At 39.3% G+C, this 18730-nt stretch overlaps 4 protein-coding genes across 4 annotated transcripts; 2 read left to right on the plus strand and 2 right to left on the minus strand.

The window, feature by feature from the left end:
- Nucleotides 1–1115: 1115 nt before the first annotated feature.
- On the plus strand, nucleotides 1116–2373 carry LOC111802256 (U-box domain-containing protein 7-like). The gene has a single exon (XM_023686556.1). It carries the CDS (start codon nucleotides 1324–1326, stop codon nucleotides 2230–2232), a length of 909 nt encoding a protein of 302 aa, XP_023542324.1. The 5' UTR covers nucleotides 1116–1323; the 3' UTR covers nucleotides 2233–2373.
- A 6025-nt stretch (nucleotides 2374–8398) lies between these two features.
- On the plus strand, nucleotides 8399–12446 carry LOC111802682 (protein trichome birefringence-like 37). The gene is made up of 5 exons (XM_023687139.1): nucleotides 8399–8967; nucleotides 9213–9384; nucleotides 11348–11523; nucleotides 11609–11767; nucleotides 11843–12446. Exons 1-5 carry the CDS (start codon nucleotides 8675–8677, stop codon nucleotides 12135–12137), a joined length of 1095 nt encoding a protein of 364 aa, XP_023542907.1. The 5' UTR covers nucleotides 8399–8674; the 3' UTR covers nucleotides 12138–12446.
- A 1330-nt stretch (nucleotides 12447–13776) lies between these two features.
- On the minus strand, nucleotides 13777–14903 carry LOC111801456. Its single transcript, XM_023685459.1, has 3 exons — nucleotides 14884–14903; nucleotides 14644–14801; nucleotides 13777–14508 (listed from the first exon to the last, which is right to left on the minus strand). The coding sequence occupies exons 2-3, from the start codon at nucleotides 14760–14762 to the stop codon at nucleotides 14385–14387; spliced, it is 243 nt and encodes an 80-aa protein (XP_023541227.1). The 5' UTR covers nucleotides 14763–14801; nucleotides 14884–14903; the 3' UTR covers nucleotides 13777–14384.
- On the minus strand, nucleotides 14814–17367 carry LOC111801455 (pentatricopeptide repeat-containing protein At1g28690, mitochondrial). Its single transcript, XM_023685457.1, has one exon. It carries the CDS (start codon nucleotides 17261–17263, stop codon nucleotides 15695–15697), a length of 1569 nt encoding a protein of 522 aa, XP_023541225.1. The 5' UTR covers nucleotides 17264–17367; the 3' UTR covers nucleotides 14814–15694.
- Nucleotides 17368–18730: the final 1363 nt, after the last annotated feature.

Consider the following 18730-nt stretch of genomic DNA (forward strand, 5'->3'; position numbering starts at 1 on the left):
TTGGGAGGGAGTCCCATATTAAAAAGATGATCATGAGTTTATAGCCCGGAACACTATCTCTATTCATATGAGGCCTTATTCCTTTGGGCCTTAGGGAGGAACATTATCTCCTTTGAGCTGAGGCCCTATATGAGGTCGTAAAGCCATGAAAGCTTTATGCTCAAAGTAGAGCATATCATGCTATAGCGGAGAGTCGTGATTACTAACAAGGTCCTCTCTACGTAAAGGTATGAAAGCTTTATACTCAAAGTAGAGCATATCATACCATAGCAGGCTTTATACTCAAAGTAGAGTATATCATACCATAGCAGAGAGTCGTAATTCCTAACAAGTTTCTCTTCTCTATTTGAGTCTATTTGAGTCGGCTTCATTATCTTTACTACTCGCTGCTCTACCTCAACGTATGGGCATTACATCCAACTTGGAATGAAATGATCAAGAGGAAGAAGGTAAGAATCCTCTTGATAATGAAGCTGTATGGGAGAGGGTGAAAGGATTTGACGTTGATACAAGCAAGCTGAGTTCAAGATTTATACAGCTTAGTGGCATTCAGATTTTGGTGTTATTAGAAAAAAGAATCCCATGATAATAGGCCCTTTTAGTGGCCAATTCAGTCTCTGTCATCTTTGTTTGTTATGCAAAAGGCTTATTTAATAGCCACAGATTGTTCAGAAAAAATCTGAATGCCTGTTTCCCTCTTTAGTTTACTTCTTACCTTTTAAGAGCCTAAACTCACTGTCGTTTAGTTCGTAAAAGTTTAAACTCACCGTTAGAAAATATTGTCAAGCTCGTTACACTCTGACAGCCTAGATTATTTGCCGGTAAGAGTTCAAGCTCACCGTTAGAAAATATTGTCAAGCTCGTTACACTCTGACAGCCTAGATTATTTGCCGGTAAGAGTCCAAGCTCACCGTTAGAAAATATTGTCAAACTCGTTACACTGTAAGAGCCTAGATTATTCACTGGTAAGAGCCCAAGTCCGTTAGCAGATATTNATGATTATGAAAATTATGGAGGAAATTACCATCAATTATTGAATCGATACATTTGGTACCGATGAAATTCAATTTGAAATTTGAAATTGTCTGGTGAAGAGAGTTGAAAAGAGGTAGAAGACGAACCAGCAGCCTTCACTATTAAAGTGATATTATATTTGTGCTGAAAAATCAACTCCAATTATTGCTTGCAAGATTTAGAACAGTTGCTCCGATCTAACAACTCTGAATTATTAGCCAGGAAGTTGTTCACAAGTAGCTAACCAAGTCTTGGAATCTTGACTTTACTCACTCTGTTCCGTTTGACCAATTCTGTGATTGATTGGTTATGATTTTCTTTCTATCTCTGCATTTCTTCAGGCACAGGACACTAATGGTGGAGGAAGGGATCTTATCAAAGCTACCAAAGAACGCCAAATTTGCAGCAATGGACTCAACCAGCCATGAATTCGCAGAACTTTTATGTTCACTTTCTTCTCTGGCCAACACTCGGGTGTTCATTGCTTCAACAGAACCAGCTATTTTATATCTCTTAACCATACTCAATTCAGAATCCAACCCAAACACGAACCCCAGCCCCAAAACCAAAACATTTTGTTTGGCAGCTTTATTCAACATTTCCACCGTCCTAGAGAATGCAGAAACCTTAATCTCCAATGGTGTTATTCCAACGCTACTCAGATTCTCTTCTCTCAAAGAACATTCCGAGAAAGCCCTACCAACACTAGCAAACTTGGCAGTGAGCTCAAGAGGAAAGCAAGCTCTGGAAAGCAACTCAACGTTCCCAGAGATTTTGATAGAGGTCATGACATGGGAAGAGAAGCCCAAATGCCAAGAACTCTCAGCTTACATCATAATGATTCTTGCCCATCAAAGCTGGGCGTTAAGAGAGAGATTGGCCAAGTCCAGGATCGTCCCTGCACTGCTAGAATTAGCCCTTTTAGGGACCCCATTGGCTCAAAAGCGAGCTTTGAAATTGCTGCAATGGTTTAAAGACGAGAGACAGGCGAGAGTGGGGCCGCATTCAGGGCCTCAGACAGGAAGAGTTGCAGCAGGCTCAGCATTTAATAAAAAAGAGATTGAGAAAGGGAAGAGAATGATGAGAAGCCTGGTGAAGCAGAGTCTGGATAAGAATATGGAGATAATAACTCGACGAGCCAATGGAGGGGAATGTTCTAGTCCAACCATTAGAAGAACCTTGGTTTCCAGCAATAGTTCCAAGAGTTTGCCCTTTTGAAGAAATACATTTATGAAGTATTATCTGCCCGTCTGTAATTTATTGTCATCTTCTGCAGGTCACCAAATCCAGAAAATGGAAAAACTGAACCTCACAGTTGAAACTGCATTGAGGGCTTAAACCACTTTGTCCATTGCCGAAGTATTTTTTTTTGGCCCTGATGAACAGAGCTAAGAAATCAAGTAATGCTAAACTAAATAAAGCACGAGCTAGTGTGACACTAAGTAAAGGAGAGGTACATGAGACACTGAGTAAAGGAGAGTGAGTAAAGGAAAGGTACATGAATGAATTGATACCATTATCTGTATGAGAGTGATCTTGATGATAGGAAAGACTTCTAAAAGAAAATGAAAGTTACTATCTATACCAACAATGTCTTCTTCTTTTTCAGTAGTTCAATCGTAGGAACTCCATAGATAAACAGTGGCTCAATCGTAGGAACTCTATAGATAAACGTGCTTTGCTTTGGAGCAATTCTAAGTTGATTGACTATTTGGAAATTTTTCTAAAATGCATGTAAGTGAGGACAAAATAGGTTGGAAAGACTTGTGTTGGTTTGTGGAGATAATCGACTTGGGTTGGTTTGTGGAGATAATTGGAAGGATTCATGTTGGTTTGTGGAGATAATCTTCACCGAATTCGGGCACATCCTAGATATAGTTGGTATGGAACGTTGATATAGATTGTTACACATGCAATGCAATGTAATGTAAGATATATAAGACTCACATATCATAGAAAGGCTTCAATTGACTTCATACAGGATTCACTCACATGGGACCGAACAGCTACAATCAAGCCCTTATTGCTTCAGGTTTGAACTCGTATCTTTATTACAATTATCCAATGGCAATGGTAACGTTTTAGATTTTGATATATAACATTATTGGTTGCTGGAATTATCTTTAATTGTTAAGTAAAAGTTGAAGCCATGAACATGTGATCGTAATGATGCGAAAAGATGAAGATTAATATTGAGATGTTCTACTGTTTGAAGTGTTATTAGTAAAATGAAATCCCATGATCATAGCCTCCTTTAGTTGCTAACAGTTCTTATTACTATTTTTGCTCGTAGCCAGCCATTGATTTAAACCTAGAATCGTCCAAACAAAACCAAAGGGCCAGACTGGATAGGATGATTGAAGGGTGTTCTGACAGCTAACAGGGCCTTCCGGGAGCCTCAGAGCACTGAACCCCTTCATTGAAAAAGGGCTTTCCAGCAAGATCACAGTAATGCTTCTTCTCATTTCTCAGCAGAAGGACGAATCCACAGACGCACGTTTCAAACCTACTGATAATCTCTCCGACCAGCCACTAGTGGTCTCCATCGGGCTTGATTATGATAAAGCTCTATTGAGGATTGTTGGGAGGGAGTCCCATATTAAAAAGATGATCATGAGTTTATAGCCCGGAACACTATCTCTATTCATATGAGGCCTTATTCCTTTGGGCCTTAGGGAGGAACATTATCTCCTTTGAGCTGAGGCCCTATATGAGGTCGTAAAGCCATGAAAGCTTTATGCTCAAAGTAGAGCATATCATGCTATAGCGGAGAGTCGTGATTACTAACAAGGTCCTCTCTACGTAAAGGTATGAAAGCTTTATACTCAAAGTAGAGCATATCATACCATAGCAGGCTTTATACTCAAAGTAGAGTATATCATACCATAGCAGAGAGTCGTAATTCCTAACAAGTTTCTCTTCTCTATTTGAGTCTATTTGAGTCGGCTTCATTATCTTTACTACTCGCTGCTCTACCTCAACGTATGGGCATTACATCCAACTTGGAATGAAATGATCAAGAGGAAGAAGGTAAGAATCCTCTTGATAATGAAGCTGTATGGGAGAGGGTGAAAGGATTTGACGTTGATACAAGCAAGCTGAGTTCAAGATTTATACAGCTTAGTGGCATTCAGATTTTGGTGTTATTAGAAAAAAGAATCCCATGATAATAGGCCCTTTTAGTGGCCAATTCAGTCTCTGTCATCTTTGTTTGTTATGCAAAAGGCTTATTTAATAGCCACAGATTGTTCAGAAAAAATCTGAATGCCTGTTTCCCTCTTTAGTTTACTTCTTACCTTTTAAGAGCCTAAACTCACTGTCGTTTAGTTCGTAAAAGTTTAAGCTCACCGTTAGAAAATATTGTCAAGCTCGTTACACTCTGACAGCCTAGATTATTTGCCGGTAAGAGTTCAAGCTCACCGTTAGAAAATATTGTCAAGCTCGTTACACTCTGACAGCCTAGATTATTTGCCGGTAAGAGTTCAAGCTCACCGTTAGAAAATATTGTCAAGCTCGTTACACTCTGACAGCCTAGATTATTTGCCGGTAAGAGTTCAAGCTCACCGTTAGAAAATATTGTCAAGCTCGTTACACTCTGACAGCCTAGATTATTTGCCGGTAAGAGTTCAAGCTCACCGTTAGAAAATATTGTCAAGCTCGTTACACTCTGACAGCCTAGATTATTTGCCGGTAAGAGTTCAAGCTCACCGTTAGAAAATATTGTCAAGCTCGTTACACTCTGACAGCCTAGATTATTTGCCGGTAAGAGTCCAAGCTCACCGTTAGAAAATATTGTCAAACTCGTTACACTGTAAGAGCCTAGATTATTCACTGGTAAGAGCCCAAGTCCGTTAGCAGATATTGTCAGGCCTCCTGTTACGTGTAAGAGCTCAAGCCCCAGGCCCATTATGTTATAAGAGCACCCCAGGCCCATTATGTTATAAGAGCACAAGCCCACTACTAGTAGATATTTTGAAACCCATTATGCTATAAGAGCCCAAGCGCACTGCTAACAGATATTGTTAGGCCTGTTACACTGTAAGAGCCCAAGCCCACTACTAACAGATATTGTTAGGCCCGTTACGCTGTAAGAGCTCAAACCCACTACTAACAGATATTGTCAGGCCCGTTATACTGTAAGAGCCCAAGCCAACTACTAGTAGATATTGTCAGGTCCATTACATTGTACGAGTGCAAGCCAACTGTTAGCAAATATTGTCAGGCCCGTTACGTTGTAAGAACCCAAACCCACCGCTAGCAAATATTGTCAGACCTGTTACGCCTTCAGCCTCTAGGGAGAATAGAAGTTTCTACACCCTTATAAAGCTTCACCCATTACGTATAGTAGTCAGCCTCACTCTTTTTAAACGCCTCTAAAGAGATTTCTACACCCTTGTAACATAAAATATCACATATTTCCTCCGATAACCCAAATTTAACTCATCCGAAAAACCTAAAGAATCAATTTCTTGAATAAGAAACGAGTACAATGTGAATATCTGTTGATGTTCATACCCACAATCTGATAATCCAAACAAAAACCAATGAATCTGTTCACCAATTTGCTCCCAAACAAAAAGAAAAAGCTAGCACTGAAAATGAAGGGGTCTCCTAATAAGGCGACCCACATGAGAAGCCAAATTTGAAGGGAAGAATCCAAATGATGATAAAAACAACATTAAAAAGTGGTCCATGTTTGGTTAGTGAGCCTCCACCATTTCTAACCCTAGTGCTCCTTGTTGGGAAGGTTGACATTTCTTCAATACTCCACTTTCTTTATGCTTTTTCAAAATGGTATGTATGATGGTGTATAGGACTATTATATATTTGTAATGCTATGTGACATCTTAGCCATAACCTAAGAGTAGGTATTGATTGTGACCCGTTCTTACATTTGTATGGTGGATGTATAGTACTCCTCTACATACGACAACACGCACACACGCGCATAAACCCACCTGACAGGTGTATATGTACCCCTGAACCTATCTTTCAGCTATCGCACGTTCATGCTGTTGAAACTACATAGGGAAAGGAACCCACGTAATATCATGATAAAACATAGATATCGTAATGTATGCATTTGCACTCATTGTAACGGGGAACTATTTTGATGTATATGACATACAATATGCATAAGGTTCCATAGTATCAATTCATGACATATATGTATTATGCAAGTCATACCTCTATTATTTTTATGACGTAGTGTCTTATGAGACATGCATACTTCTTCCGTAATTAAAGTTCATGGCTTTCTAATGTCTCATAGGAATGAGTGAACGTATTATATAGCTTGCATGTCATGACTGTATGATCGATAACATAACATAATCATTTCATGGCATACTTGATAACATAACATAACTTGTATTACATTATATTTGACATCATAGCATTACATATGTCGAACCATCATAAAATCACGACATGTACAGGGGCCATTGGGCAAGATATAGTAATCAAGTCACTTAGTTGGCCTAAGTCACTTATCTAGTTGGCCTAAGCAAAAGCCACTATGCTCCCTCTAGCTTAAGACCTCCTTGAAATCTAATTCTACCTAAGGAGTCCACTCATCTAATTGCATGAAGTAATCTAAACTTAGCTCCAAATAATTTCAATTAGTTAAAATGTAGCCATACTAACCTTAAACGCCCATGAAAATGTAAAAGAAAAAAAACCCGTCTCTTGAAGAGTAAAAAATGGTAGGAAATTATCCAAATATCAGACTCGAGTCAGATCAACCGACCTCAAAAGGGTTCTAAATATCAAACTCGAATCAGTTCAGCCGGCCTCGAAAGGGTTCATAAATATCAAATCCAAGTCGGATCAGCCGAAAAGCCGAGCGTAAACAATAAAAAAGTGTATTCTCTGATTGGCTCCTATCAACCCAAGTGAGATGAAATGGAGCAATTGTTCTAATTTAGTAAGCCAAAAAGACCTCCTTTTTATACGAGTCTAACTCAATGTGGGACTAACTTTTTATTTATTTAATTTTCTAATATTTTGGTGGCTACATGGCTACAAACCATGTGTAAATAAGATTATAGATAAATTTTAGATTGATGGTAGAAAAAGTGACAAACGAACCAAAAACTTAAGATCTTGTGATAGAATCAATACTAGTCGAGACATAGTTACAAAGGGTTGTCCTAAAAGGTATATTCGTTATGTACGGGTCGATGACTAATTTTAGTAACAGCTCGAGCTCAAGCTCGAGCACACCAGAAGAATTTAATTTAGATATATTAAATTCCAAAGTAAACATCCCTTTCCACTTTGTTTCAGCCATTCATAACAACATCGAACAAATAATAGTATAATCATTCAAAAAGGTTCAATGTTTAGCCAAATTGGGTCCCTTTTCTACACAATTTGCAACCTAAATCATTATTACATGAATTATTTTCTTTAACAAACCCCAAAAGCTATACTTTCCCTTTCTTTCCAATTATTTTTAGAGAAATGATGGGAATTGAAACTTGAAAGAAAAGAAAAGAAAAGAAAAATGGAAACAAACAGCTCATGTGTTTGGTGAATGAAAGACGTTTTTGAAGGCAAACTCAAACCCCACCTTGACATGATCACCGCTAGCAAATATTGTCTTCTTTGGATTTTCCTTTTTCAGGTTCCCTCAAGGTTTTAAAACGTGTTTTCTAGGGAGAGATTTCCACACCTTTATAAAGAATGTTTCGTTCTCCTTCTCAACTGATGTGAGATCTCACAATCCACCCCCTTCAGGGCCTAGCGTCCTCAGAGAGGTTTCCATTCCACACCCTTATAAAAGAAAACGTTTCGTTCTCCTCCCCAACCAATGTGGGATCTCACAATCCACCCCCTTCAGGGCCTAGCGTCCTCAGAGAGTTTTCCATTCCACACCCTTATAAAAAAACGTTTCATTCTCCTCCCCAACCAATGTGGGATCTCACAATCCACCCCTTCGCCGCCCAGCATCCTCGTTGCATTTGTTCCTTTCTCCAATCGATGTGGACTCCCACACCACCCCTTTTTGCGGCCAGCATCCTTACTAGCATACCGCCTCATGTCCACCACTCTTTGGGGTTCAGCCTCCTCGCTGGCACATCATCCAATGTCTGGCTCTGATACCATTTGTAACAACTCAAACCCACCGCTAACAGATATTATCATCTTTGAGCTTCCCCTCATAATTTTAAAACACGTATCTTAAGGAAAGGCTTCAACACCCATATAAAAAGAATGTTTGGTTCTCTTCCTAATCAATATGGGATTTCACACTAATCGAGACTATTGTGTTGCCCACTCCTGTATGCTAGAATGTTTTCCAATGAAGAGGGCCCCAATCACTCACTCCAATGGCTCACACCCAGCCGCTCTTCTCTGCTTCTTCTGACCATTCCTTTCACACTATTCCTCTCCTTTTTGTTTACTTCCCTTGCGCCATCTTCAAAACCATGTGTCCACTTGCATTGGTGAGCAGGGCAATACACCCCGTGACATGCACCCTATTTTTACACACTGTTTTATAACCTTCAATCACTTTTGTCCCAACCCACCTTACCAAATCATGTGACTTTTTTTCCCACTTCCGTATATAAACTCACCAGGGGATGCAAGAATCTTCACATTCATAGCTCAATCAAACTCATTGTTTAGTATTTAGGGGCCCAAGAAATCCAAAATGGGTTATCAAGTCAGAGTGGTTCTAGCCCTTCTTCTTCAAGCATCTTGGCTGCTGTTCCTGCAACAAGCAAACGCAGCAGGAACCAACAAAAAAGGGGCATTGAAAGGAAGAAAGCAAGCCAATGGGTGCAATTTGTTCCAGGGAAAATGGGTTATTGACCCTTCTTTCCCTCTCTACAATTCTTCTGGTTGTCCTTTCATAGACGCCGAGTTCGATTGCCAAAAATATGGCAGACCCGACTCTGTTTACCTCAAATACTCTTGGCATCCCGACTCATGTAGCCTTTTAAGGTATTGGAATATATTTTATATAGGCGTAAAGGAACATGAATTAAAACTAGACTTTCAATATCACTTCTGTTTCTAATTCTTAACATGGTACCAGAGCTTCGTTCTTAACACCTCTTTGTCTATCTTTTTAACGAGGAGCTGCAGGCCTCCTTCGGGCAATGCTCTGCAGCTCGCTCGCTCATGATTCTCTCCATAACTTTCTTGGTGTTCTTCAAAGTTGATGAATTTGGTAATGGGGATTTCAGATTTGATGGGGTGGATCTTCTGAAGAGATGGAGTGGGAAGAAGATAATGTTTGTGGGCGACTCACTGAGTTTGAACATGTGGGAATCGTTGTCTTGTATGCTACATGCGTCGGTGCCGAATGTCAAAACTACCTTCACCAGGAGGGACTCTATCTCCTCTGTCGTCTTCCAGGTTTTGCTTCTACTTTTCTCTCTCTCTCTCAAACATTTTTTTTAACTTAAAATGTAACGGCTCGAGCTTGAGCTCAAGCTCAAGCACACCGTTAGCAGATAATGTCCGCTCTGACCCCTAATGTATCGTTGTCAGCCTCACAATTTTAAAATGTGTCTTCTATAAAGAATGGTTCGCTCCCCTTGTAACTAAGGATCTCACACAAAAATATTTTAAAATATTTTTAAAAATTTAAAAATACACTGAATGAAATTATCAGTACCACATCTCAAAACTACCCATATACTTGTCTGAATAATAATAATACTTTTAAAACTTTTAGATTTTTTTTTTATAATCGAATAGAAATATGGTTTATGAAAGGTAAATAAATGATTTCCATTTATATAATTGAAAAATTTTAGAATTTTTTTATAAATATTAAAAACTATGGGAATTTTCTAATTTAATAAAGAAAAAAAAAAACAAAGTATAAAATTTATTAAGAGTATATGACAGAAAAAAAAAAAAAAAGTCTAAAGAAGAGTGATAAAATATTATTAAATTCTTCAAATGTATTATATGATAATAAAAAATAAAAAAATTAAAGTTCTTTGTATAACCATTTAAAAAAAAAAAAAATTGGGTTTTTATTATCAAAAGTAATGATTTTCTTTATTTTGAACTTACTTTCTAAAAAGCTCTCAAAGGTTTGGGCATTTTTCTTTTGTCTTAATTAAGAAATAACACAAATAAAGTAAAAAAGAAAAACTATCCTTTATAGCCTTATTTTTTAAAATTCATAAATTGTAGCTAAAAATAGTAATAAAAATAGAAATAATTAGAAATATAATAGTTTTGTAAATAAGAAATAGAATGATAATAAATTTCACTATCCAAGATACTAAATTTTCTGGTAGATAAGATTTGGTGAGATACGGAATCTGTTTCCAATCATAAAAAAGTACTTAAGAATTAAAATCTGAAACTTTTTCTTCTTACCCATCAAAATTATTTGACTCCTCGGGCTCCGGTGGGTTTGAATTATTACAATGGTAGCAGGGGCGGTGTGCCAGTGAGGGGATCCCCAAAGGGGGTGGATTGTGAGATCCTATCTCGGTTGGAGAGGGGAACAAAACATTCCTTACGAGGGTGTGGATACCTCTTCCTAATAGACGCGTTTTAAAACCATGAGGTTGATGACTATACGCAACGGGCCAAAATGGACAATATCTGTTAGTAGTGGGTTTGAGTTGTTACAATGGTAACAAAGCCAGACACCGGGCGACGTGCCACGAGGACGTTGGGATCCAAGGAGAGTGGATTGTGATATCCTATATTGATTGGGGAGGGTAAAAGAAGCATTCCTTATGAGCGTGTGGAAACCTTTTCCTAATAAACGCGTTTTAAAACAATGACGTTGACGGTCATATGTAACATGCCAAAGCAGACAGTATCTACTAGCGGTGAGTTTGTGTTGTTACAATGATAGTAGAGCCAGACATCGGGCAGTGTGCTAGCGAGGACGCTGGCCCCTAAGAGGGTGGATTGTGAGATCCCACATCGGTTGGAGAGGAGAACGAATCATTCCTTATAAGGGCGTGGAAACCTCTCCCCAACAGATGCGTTTTAAAACCGTGAGGCCAACGACAATACGTAATGGGCCAAAACAAACAATATCTACTAGTGGTGGGCTTGAGCTCTTACAAATGGCATCAAAGCTAGAGACTAGGCAGTGTGCCAGCGAGGACGTTGGCTTCCAAGGGCGTGGATTGTGAGACCCACATCGGTTGGAAAGGGGAACGAAATATTCCTTATGAGATTTTCTGCTAGCACACCACCCTAGTAGACAATATCTGGTAGCGGACAATTGAATGGAAATTTTCTTACTTCCCTTACTTACTCTAATGCTCCAAACAACATCATTATTAAGAATTTTGTGAAGAAAGTGATATCAGGACACTAAGAGTTCATATGTGGACAGGATTATGGAGTAACATTACTTCTATATCGGACGCCGTACCTAGTGGACATAGTGCGAGAGGATGTTGGGCGAGTGCTAAAACTAGATTCCATCGAGGCTGGAAAAGCATGGCTAGGAATGGACGTCTTGATTTTCAACTCCTGGCATTGGTGGGTCCACACAGGAAAATCTCAGCCGTAAGTTCAAACATCAAACATTCTTAGGGACCTTGATGGTTTCTTTGAGCTTGGAGGAATGAACAAGAGTGTGTGTAATATGCAGGTGGGATTTCATACAGAATGGCACGACACGGTTGAAAGACATGGACCGGTTGACAGCATTTTTCACAGGATTGACGACATGGGCCACATGGGTCGACCACAATGTCGACCCTACAAAAACAAAAGTGTTCTTCCAGGGAATTTCGCCTACCCACTATTTGTAAGTGTTAAACTTAACAACCTTTCAAACAATTTCAGGGAATTTAACACTAAGAATTGAACTGCAATGAACCAGGGGGAAGGAATGGAATCAGCCCAAAAAGAACTGCGTTGGACAGAGTGAACCATTAACCGGATCAACGTATCCGGCCGGCGCACCACCGGCTGCAGATGTTGTAAATAGAGTGTTGAGTAAGATAAAAGTACCTGTTTACTTGCTGGACATCACAACGCTCTCTCAGCTGAGGAAAGATGCCCATCCGGCTGGTTATAGTGGTGAGCATGCAGGCACAGACTGCAGCCATTGGTGCCTTCCTGGATTGCCAGATACATGGAACCAGCTCATGTATGCTGCTATCCTAACCATGTGAAGATCAATAAGGTTAATATTATGAGATCTCCGCCAAGAATTTGGAGACAACTCTAATAAGGAACAGGTAACAAAAGTATAGTATTCATAAGACAGGTAAAGAGAATAGGAGCAGAATGGATAAGATACTGTAAAAGGGGATGAAATCTTACAGGACTAGGAATGAACTTCTGGTTTGTTCAGTTTATCTTGTATTCTTGTACCATTGAGCTTTACACCTGAGTTTTCTAATCTTTTCACAGTGATGAAACTTGTCAATGTAATGGTTTTCTTAAATTTATCACAGAAATCAGCTGTCTCGTTTGGATTATTTTGTTGTAGTCTTCCACGTTGACTTGCATTTACTTGGATTCACAAGATATATGAAACAGGTCAGGCCCACCGCTAGTAGATATTGTTGGCTTTGGTCCGTCATGTATTGCCGTCTGCCTCACGATTTCAAAACGCGTCTACTGGGGAGAGGTTTCCACACCCTTATAAGGAAATAATCGTTCCTCTCTCTAACCGATGTGGGATCTCACGATCCACCTCCCCTTGAGGGCCTAACGTCCTCGTTGGCACACCGCTTAGTGTCTAGCTCTGATACCATTTGTAATAGCATAAGCCCACCGCTAGCAGATATTGTCTGTTTTGACATGTTATATTGTCATCAGCATCACGGTTTTAAAACGCATCAACTGGGGAGAGGTTTCCACACCCTTATAAGAAATGTTTTGTTCCCCTCTCCAACCGATGTGAGTTCTCCCAACCCACCACCCTTGGGAACTCAACATCCTCGCTGGCACACCACCCGGTGTCTATCTCTAATACCATTTGTAACAGTTCAAGCCTACCGCTAGCAGATATTGTTTGCTTTGGCCTGTTATGTATTGCCGTCAACCTCACAGTTTTAAAACACGTCTGCTGGGAAGAGGTTTCCACACCTTTATAAGAATGCTTCGTTCCCCTCTCCAAACGATGTGGGATCTTACAATATATTCCTAAACTTAAGAGCCTTTCTAACTCCATTTTTCATAGAAGTCCTCGTGACTTTTATTTTAGTTTCTCCCAAAGGTCTCATATAGATGGGGCAATAATTGTCTTCATTCTATATCCGTGATCGGTTTCTTCCCTAGCCAATGTGGAATTTTGTTTCCACTCCTAACAACAAATACATATGGTGAGTTGGGGACAGTAATGAAGAAGAAAGAAAGGTACAATGATACCAGGTAAGATAGCTCATCATCCAGCCATATAACAGAAGTCGCAGCATCCTCAGTAAATTCTGCATGCCCAACTTCTTTGATCAGATGCTTTATGTAATCTCCTTTGGTTTCTGCGTCCATTTTTATCTGCAAGTTCTATCACCATATTAATCTCTGAACACAGAGTTTGCATAGATGATCTTCAACATACAATTTGATGTTCTCAATTCATCAAGAGCAGAAAAATCAGAATATGGATAGACTAGAGAGAATCATCTTAACCCATCTGTACTATTATATCTTACTGGATTTGACCACTAGAAGACACACCACAATGACAGATTAATTATAACTAAACTAAATGGTAACTAATCGTTTAAATAAAACATGAATGGAGCAAACAAATGTTTCAATCTACCTGATCGTGTCACGATCATGGCGGAGCTGCAGTCTTACCGGGAGTCTCTCCGGCTCAAAGAGTGGTAGAATTCCGCCAACTCTCGGCCAGATCAACCTCTTTTCTTTGGATGGCAGCGGTGGCAGAACTGACTTAGACAGCAGAGGAGGAGGAAGCTGCAATACAGGCTTCAGCTGAACTTCTGGCAGTGGAGCAGGGGACGATTGGAGTTTAGAAGTGATCAACCAAGTGAAATGTTGTATTTTCAGGGATTTCGGATTCATAGAACGGTCGTATAGTAGATTGCACACCGAGTAATCCGGTCCTTAAGTTCTTGATCTTTTTCGTTCTTGACAATATTTATGCACTCGTCTTTCTCCTTCAAATGACTGATTAGATTTGATCTCAAATGTCGATAGTTTAATCTCCCAAATCTAGAATAGTTGAACTTAGAAAAGGAAAAATCAACCAATTATCCAGAACTAGATATGTTTCTATTATTGTTTCTTAGATTTGAAGCATTGCAATATGAGAACTAAAACATATCAACCAACAAAGAAGGCTAGTAATACCTTGATTGACTGAACATGCTAGTTGGCCAATCAAGTTATTAATATCTGATACAGATTTGATAAATATTTCTTGTATAATCTTCAAGCAAGGCATCCTAACATGGGATTTTGGAGGTGAACCATTTCATGACAAGAATTGGAACATTGATCAAAGCCAATGCAAATTCAACTGCCACAGTCACACACAAGCAGCAAGGACATATGCAACTGAGCACCGATCTGCAAAACCAAATTAAAACAGGCTTGAGAAAGGACTATTCTTAGAAGATTTGGCAAAAGCTTTTAAGACTAGAAACAAAACAGTTATAAAACGAGAGAAAGAGATGCTCGATGAACATATTATATGCCACGAACCCAAAGATCCAAATAATAATACCGACAAATCCAACAAAGAGGGCGAGGAAGGCGAATGGCAGGCCGAGAAGAAAGCCGAGAGGCCTGCAGTTACAGTCCTCACAACAGCAGCAGCACATGGTTATGTTCTAATTTGTTACTCTTCTTTCAGACTGTACCTGGGAGGTTGACAAAGAAGAATTCAGATGCAGCCTGCAGATTGCGATGCCTAATGTTATTACCTGTTACTTATAACTATACCATAGCTAGCTATTCTAATGCTTTTCATTGGAATGAACGCCATTATAGACAGCTATAAACATGATCCCACATTGTTTCCTCAATGAATCTGTGCCGGCCCTTTTGCATTGAAAGAGTTGAATCCTTTTTGTTCAGGTCAATTGGATCATTAAAAGACAGTACAAAATTCAACAATATAATACTATGACATTCGATCATTTTGAAAACTTCTAGAGATCTAAACTAAGAATGACAAGTTCAAACATGAATGGATAGATATTGGCATTGTCAAATCTTGCTGGCCATAGCTGAAAGAAGTCCATGAAGCAAAGATTAGTTAACTTGTGGCATTTCTGTCCCTCTGATGAATAATTCATCCAAATTTTAGTTCCGATCACTCGAATGATATGCAATCGCAGAAAATTTAACTGCAAACGCTGGAGTTACAACGAGCGATCCATAAATTACAGCAGCCGCAGCAGTCTGCAAATTTCACTATGTTTACTTCCGTGATGCAGTGCCTACTATGTCTTTGATGAGCATCAGCATTAGAAATGTTCATGGACAGTGTTCTCAGCAAGCCCTTATGTTGTTTTGGTGATATATATAAGAGCTCTGTGATTACAAAATCCCAAACTGTAAAATGATAACATCAACTTAGAAGCACCAAAACCGCCCTCTTGGTAACTGTTGGAGCGATATGGAGTGCAACAGAAACACAAAAAGTTATTTTTGAAGAGCATTCCAACATCAAGATTCAGCAATTTATATTAGGCATAAACACTTCTCTGACCGAACAAGCAATTCCGCGTTATCGGTTGAATGTCAACACTTATAAGCTGCCATCAGCCCCCACCCAACTGCTGCCTTTGCATTTAACTCTTCTCATCTTCATAACCTCTCTCAGTTCACTAACATTGTCCCATTTCCCAGCTTCTGCAAAGGTATTAGACAAGGCAACATAAGCTCCTGGCCGACTGTCAGCATTCAGCTTAAATAGTTCATTAGCAGCTATGCAGGCCATTTCAATGTTGCCATGAAGCTTAGCTGAGCTCAGTAGAGCTGCCCATACATCAGAATTGGGAGGCTCAGGCATTTGCATAATGAATTCCCATGCTTGATGCAAACTTCCTGCACGTCCCAGTAGATCAACCATACATGCATAATGCTCCAATTTTGGTTTCAATGAGTAGTCTCTCTCCATGCTTTCAAAAATATCCTGCCCCTTCTCTACTAGCCCTCCGTGTGCACAAGCCGAGAGAGCGCTCAGAAAGGTAACGAAGTTCGGCTGAATCTGGTGTTTCTCTTGCATAATGCAAAAAAGCTCTAGTGCTTCATTTGGATATCCATTTTTTCCATATCCATCTATCATAGACGTCCATGAGAAGACATTTCTCTCCGGCATTTGGTCGAAAACTCGACGAGCGTCCTCCGTTCTTCCACATTTGGAGTGCATGTCTATAAGAGCACTTCCCATTCTGATATCTGTGAAGAATTTAGTCTTCATAAGTTGACATTGAATTTGTTGGCCTGCTTCAAATGCTGCCAACACCGAACAAGCACCGATCACACTCGAAAACGTCGAAATATTCGGTGAAAAACACAAACGTTGCATGTCAATGTAAACCTCGAGCGATTTCTTGGCATGTTCAAGCGTTTTACTATAACCTTCAATCATTGCATTGAATACAACTATATCCTTTTCAACAGTCTTCATAAAAATCTCTTCAGCATCTTGAACCAACCCCTGATTCATATATCCCGAAATCATCGATGTCGAACATATCACATTATTTTGCAACATCATATCAAACACAATCCTAGCAAAATAAACGTCGCCATTTTTAACGTACGAGTCAATAAGCGCAGTGTAAAGCACATCATCTGGTGATACATCCGACTTCAATATCTGGGCATGAACCACCCTTCCTAAACAACGCAGAACAGAGTCATTACGTGCACAAGTAGACGCTTTTAAAATCATTGAAAATGTATACCCATCGAGCCTTTCACCGGAAATTATGAGCTCACGAACCAAAGAAAACGATTCAGCAACTTTTCCCACCTTTATATACCCACTTATCATATAATTGTATGCGGAAAGTGTCTTTTGAGGCAATTCGTCGAACACCTGGCGTGCATACTTCAATGAGTTACATTTCAGGTGGAGTATGAGTAGTTTAATGGAGATACTTGTATTGGGTATGAACCCGGATTTGAGAATATGGGAATGGAGCTTCTGACCGGGAGAAGGGTCGTCGGAATTGATGTAATGTTGCAGGGCTGATGCTAAAATGGTGGATGTTTGGTTCGAAGTTTGGGTTGCGGCGGCGGAGGGAAGAGAATCGCTGAGTGATGAGAAAATCCGGCGCGTAATAGGTTGAAATCTGCCATTTTTCATCTTCTCATGGCAGCCGATTGAATTATTTGGTTATGGTCTTGGATTTGCCGAGGAAATTCGGGATGGCTAATCTAAGAGGAACTCGGTTTATATGATATGTTATAATAAAAAGGATAAAAGGCTAAATTATCACTAAAAAAAAACCCTAACCTTTTAATACTTTCAAAATTATAATATAATTTAACACTTCATAATATGTGTAAGGTAAGTGTCGGAGCCTAGGGCCACTGTAACGTTTCTATACCCTGTAAATAAGGTTTGTCTGCTAGGGAGAGGTTTCTATATATTTATAAAACATGTTTTGTAGCATAACAACGACTTTGCTATGAGCTTCCCCAAAAGGGCTCACTTATAAACCCATAATCATTCCTAAATCAGCCGATGTGGGACTTTCATCATCCAACATCTCCCCTCGAACAAAGTACGTCTCCCCTTAATCGAGACTCGACTTTTTTTTCTTTTTGGAGTCTTAGTCATTTTTTACTATGCCTTAGAGGAGACTCGACTCTTTTTCTTCTAGAGTTCTTTGTTCGACATTTGAGAATTTACCAATCTATTGGCATGACTAAGTTTAGCGCATGACTCTAATACCATGTTAGACGAAGACGACTCTCCACAATAGAAAATATTGGAGAAAGGTTTATATTAATAACTTCAAATAGGTACACCAACAACATACAAAGAAACTACTGAGTTTTCACTAATAGTATATATATGGTTTAGTTTATCTTTAATATAACCATCTACTATATATAACTATCTATTACATATGTCTACCAGCTTCTTACCCTAAATAGGCAGTAGTCTATTCTCCAACTGATGTGAAAGATGACACACAACTGGATATTCCGCTTTGATACCATTTGTGACCGTTTAAGCTCACCGCTAGCAAATATTATCTGTTTTAGCTCGTTACTTATCGTCGTCAGTCTCACAATTTTAAAATGACTTTGTTATAAAATAATGTTTATTTATCTCTTCGAGATCTCACAAAATATATATGTATATATGTATACAATTGGAACGAGTGGGGTGGGGATGCGTCCCCATTTAGTTAACACGAAATAATATTTTTCCGCTTTCTTCCCATTCTTAATTGAAACGGGAATTTTAAGCTCGAATCAAAATAGATTACAATGGACCACGTTTTTACTCGTCAAATTAGGCTCAACATATTAGATGACATCTCTAGTAATAAGCATAGCATCATATGCACATAAATATACCATTGGTATACATATAACTAAGGATGCCTTATTGAAACTATATGAGTGGGACGTTTGTAAAGGACAGTGGATAGCAAAGCTTCCAACAACAACCCACATCCTAATGGTGCCGCGGGTCAGGTCCTCCGGGGCTAAGCCGGGCGGGCTTGTAAGCAAAGTTCTTAGCGTATTCATTCGCTAGTCGAGCTATTTCGATCACAATTCGGGTCATTTCTGGGTTTAGCTTCGTCGGGGTTGAAGA

Source organism: Cucurbita pepo, chromosome LG09, assembly GCF_002806865.2.
Source record: "Cucurbita pepo subsp. pepo cultivar mu-cu-16 chromosome LG09, ASM280686v2, whole genome shotgun sequence".
In the NCBI taxonomy this organism is placed as follows: domain Eukaryota; kingdom Viridiplantae; phylum Streptophyta; class Magnoliopsida; order Cucurbitales; family Cucurbitaceae; genus Cucurbita; species Cucurbita pepo.